General features: G+C 38.3%; 1 protein-coding gene across 1 annotated transcript; it reads left to right on the plus strand.

The window, feature by feature from the left end:
- Positions 1–1,491: 1,491 nt before the first annotated feature.
- Positions 1,492–3,532, plus strand: LOC119346659 (zingiberene synthase-like). Its single transcript, XM_037615904.1, has 4 exons — positions 1,492–1,560; positions 2,818–2,859; positions 3,016–3,070; positions 3,165–3,532. Exons 1-4 carry the CDS (start codon positions 1,492–1,494, stop codon positions 3,530–3,532), a joined length of 534 nt encoding a protein of 177 aa, XP_037471801.1.
- Positions 3,533–3,542: the final 10 nt, after the last annotated feature.

Raw genomic sequence — 3,542 nt, forward strand, 5'->3', positions numbered from 1 at the left:
GACCGAGCCCACCCAATCCCGAGTCAAGCGACCCCCATCAAGCCCCGTCTGGGCGAGACACGCTCCAAGCAACGACTGCACGCTGATGAGAGGCCACCGACCAACCTGCCCATGGCCACGGTGACAAACGAGAACGTGGACAGGGAGATCATGAGACATGGGAGAAAGGTCCCGCCACCTGCCCCACACACTGCGTCTCTTAAGCATCGCCGACCGACGGCGGCGAGGGCGTGGTGGGGAGGAAGGTTGTGGCGCCGTGGTGATGAGGGCGACACACATATCGAGCAACGCGGGGGCCTTCTCTGTCAAGTCTCGACAAAATACTAGTGTTTAACGAGTGCCACGTCTCGACAAATACTAGTGTTCATCTGGTGCCAAAAGTCTCATATAAGAGTTACACAAAATTATAAATAGGATCCAATTGTTTTCTAAGAAAATATACTTATCATAATATAATATAATATAATATAATATAATATAATACGTATAATATCGCATGTATCCACAACATTTTCACAAAGGTTGCAAACTGTCACCAAGTTCCAATGAATCAAAATTTTCGATATTGCTATTGTTTTGAAGATCTTGTCACCTGGAACACAAATGTTAGACAGATCGTAGATTCAAATGATTCCAAGAAATATAAAAGAACAAGGAGAGAGAAGAATCTAGACCACGTACTCCTCCCGACGCATGTGTGAGGCTGTGAGCCTGTTGTAGCAGGCCCAGAAACTAATCCATTATACTCTTTTCTCTCTTTGCTCCGGATCCGATTTGATTTATAAACGTTGAACCCTGAGAATTGATACGTACAAGACTCTATTTTACTACTTCCTCCGCATTGAGATCGGAAAGAACACCAACGGCGAAAGCACTCTACTGGGCCGACACTGACACTGAGAGACGAAAGCTAGGGGAGCAAATGGGATTAGAGACCCCAGTAGTCCTAGCCGTAAACGATGGATACTAGGTGTTGTGCGACTCGACCCGTGCAGTGTTGTAGCTAACGCGTTAAGTATCCCGCCTGGGGAGTACGTTCGCAAGAATGAAACTCAAAGGAATTGACGGGGGCCCGCACAAGCGGTGGAGCATGTGGTTTAATTTGATGCAAAGCGAAAAATGTTACGAGATTTAGATTAATTGAATTCAGTATAAGTTCAAGACATATTAGAGCTCTAACCATGTTTCGGCTTGTGATCAATCCATAGATACCAATCGAAAATAAATAGACACTCAAAAAAAGTCCCATGATATAAGACGTTTTTTGACACTACACTAATGTAAAAAAAGTCTTACATTATGTAATATTTTTGTCCTTTTTGCCAACAAAAGCTCAAGAGTACAAGTCGGCCTGAGTATCTCTATATATACCAGCACGGCAGCACCTCCACATAGTACTTCCAAGTACACCTCTCATTTTGTTCTCCGAATCACTATCCAAACAACTCGATGGCAGCAGCTCACGCGGACTGTTCCGGCCAGAAGGAGACGATGGCAACTTTTCACCCGACTTTGTGGGGAGATTACTTCCTTACACACCAGCCACAATCTTCAGGGCAGGTATTACTGTACATACTCGTAGTACTACATACCTGAGATAATGCATGTTTGCATGCACACGTCGGGTGAAAGGAAGTAATTTAAAGTAGTAGATGCTGCAATTATTTGGAGATAACTATAGGGTCGTGGAAAGATTTTTTGCATGACATCGGCTTATTTAGGTGAATATACAAATGACTTCAATTTGCCGAATCAATGCAATACCAAACATGCATGCATGCATGTGTCGGCCCAATTTTAAAGAAAAAATATCATATTTATTAAGTAAACTCATGATTTAGCTCTTCTCGTGAAAACATGACAATCACACTATGCCACGTTGTACACACAATGACACAAAATACAATATTTGTACTCCCCCCGTCCGTATTTATTAGGCACATTCACATTTTGAGCCCAAGTTTGACCATACATTTGCGTAATATAATATGAATTATATGTAGAAAAATGGTGCCATTGAAAACTTCCTTTGAATACGAATACAACAATATAATTTTGTTTAAAATATTACTTATATTTTGCAAATCGAATCTAGAGTCAAAATTTGGCCCAAAATACAAGGGGGCCTAATAAACCCGGACGAAGGAAGTACAATGCAACATTAAGTTGTTTTTCTAAATGACAGTCTACACTATCGTAAGGATTTGTTATCACAAACAGCTTCCAACAAACAAATGCTGGAAAACACCCATGATTTGTTTCGATGCTATGCAACATTTTTGTGTGATGGGTATGTGTTTTAATTAGTTGTAACATCTTTTTATGTCTGAAAGAATTATTATTTTTGGCGGAAACTTTTACAACAATAGTCACCATATTAGGTATAAATTAGATTCTACCATTATTTGTATTAATTAAGAATGTTTTTCTTGTAGAATTTTTCATAGTTACTTGAGAGCAACTATTATTTGTAAATCAGCCAAGTAGCCTATCATAAAACCAAGAGTTGCACACGAATTTGAAGTTTATTTGTAATACCATGCAACTGCCTCATTGCATATTTCTAGAACTAAAGTTGCTATAATATCTTGAATGTGTAGCTATCCAATTTCATTACATAGATATTAAATGGTTAGGACATTGACTTAAAAATAAGAATCAACTAACTTAGAAATAAATGTTCTAGTTTGTTAAGATATTTTAATGGTGTGTCATTTTTATTGCAGTTCTTGAAATTGTAGCATTATGGTGAACACTATGATGCAAAGCATTAGTGGTCTACATGATTGATTAGTAATACCATTTACATTATTGCAGCAACCTCAGATGAGAGAAAGAATGGAAGTTTTATTGGAGAAAGTAAGAGCAATAATAAAAGAGTCAAATGGAATACAAAAAGTAATGGAGCTTATACTCTCGCTTGAACGACTTGGCTTGGACTACCACTATGAGAATGAGATCGGGGAACTACTGGATGTCGTTTTGAACTCTGATTATGATGATAATAATCTATAGTTGGTTTCACTTCGATTTTATCTTTTGCGGAAAAATAGATATGATGTCTCATCTGGTAAGGCCCCATAAACTTACACAACCAAGATATATAGCAATCAAACATTGATTTCTTGGAAATTATTAATGTCCATTTTCAATAAACATTGCAGATGTATTCAATAAATTTCAAGACAAACAAGGAGATTTCTTTCAATCAGATACAAATAGTTTATTGAGCTTATATAGTGCAGCGCATATGAGGACCAAGGGAGAGAAAGTACTTGACAAGGCAATCTATTTCACTAAAAAACACCTCCTTGGCGCGTTAGAACATTTGGAATCACCATGTGTAGAGGAAGTGTATTTTGCTCTTCTTACACCTCCTTTTAGAAGGGTTAGGATATTAGAAGCAAGAAGCTACATACCTTGTTATGAAAAAGAGCCTACACGAAATGAAGCCATATTGGAGCTTGCAAAATTGAATTTTAATATTCTGCAACTTCTTTTCTGTGGGGAGTTAAAGGAGGTCACCTTGTAAGTTTTTTTTT

Source organism: Triticum dicoccoides, unplaced genomic scaffold (assembly GCF_002162155.2).
Source record: "Triticum dicoccoides isolate Atlit2015 ecotype Zavitan unplaced genomic scaffold, WEW_v2.0 scaffold46767, whole genome shotgun sequence".
Classification (NCBI taxonomy): domain Eukaryota; kingdom Viridiplantae; phylum Streptophyta; class Magnoliopsida; order Poales; family Poaceae; genus Triticum; species Triticum dicoccoides.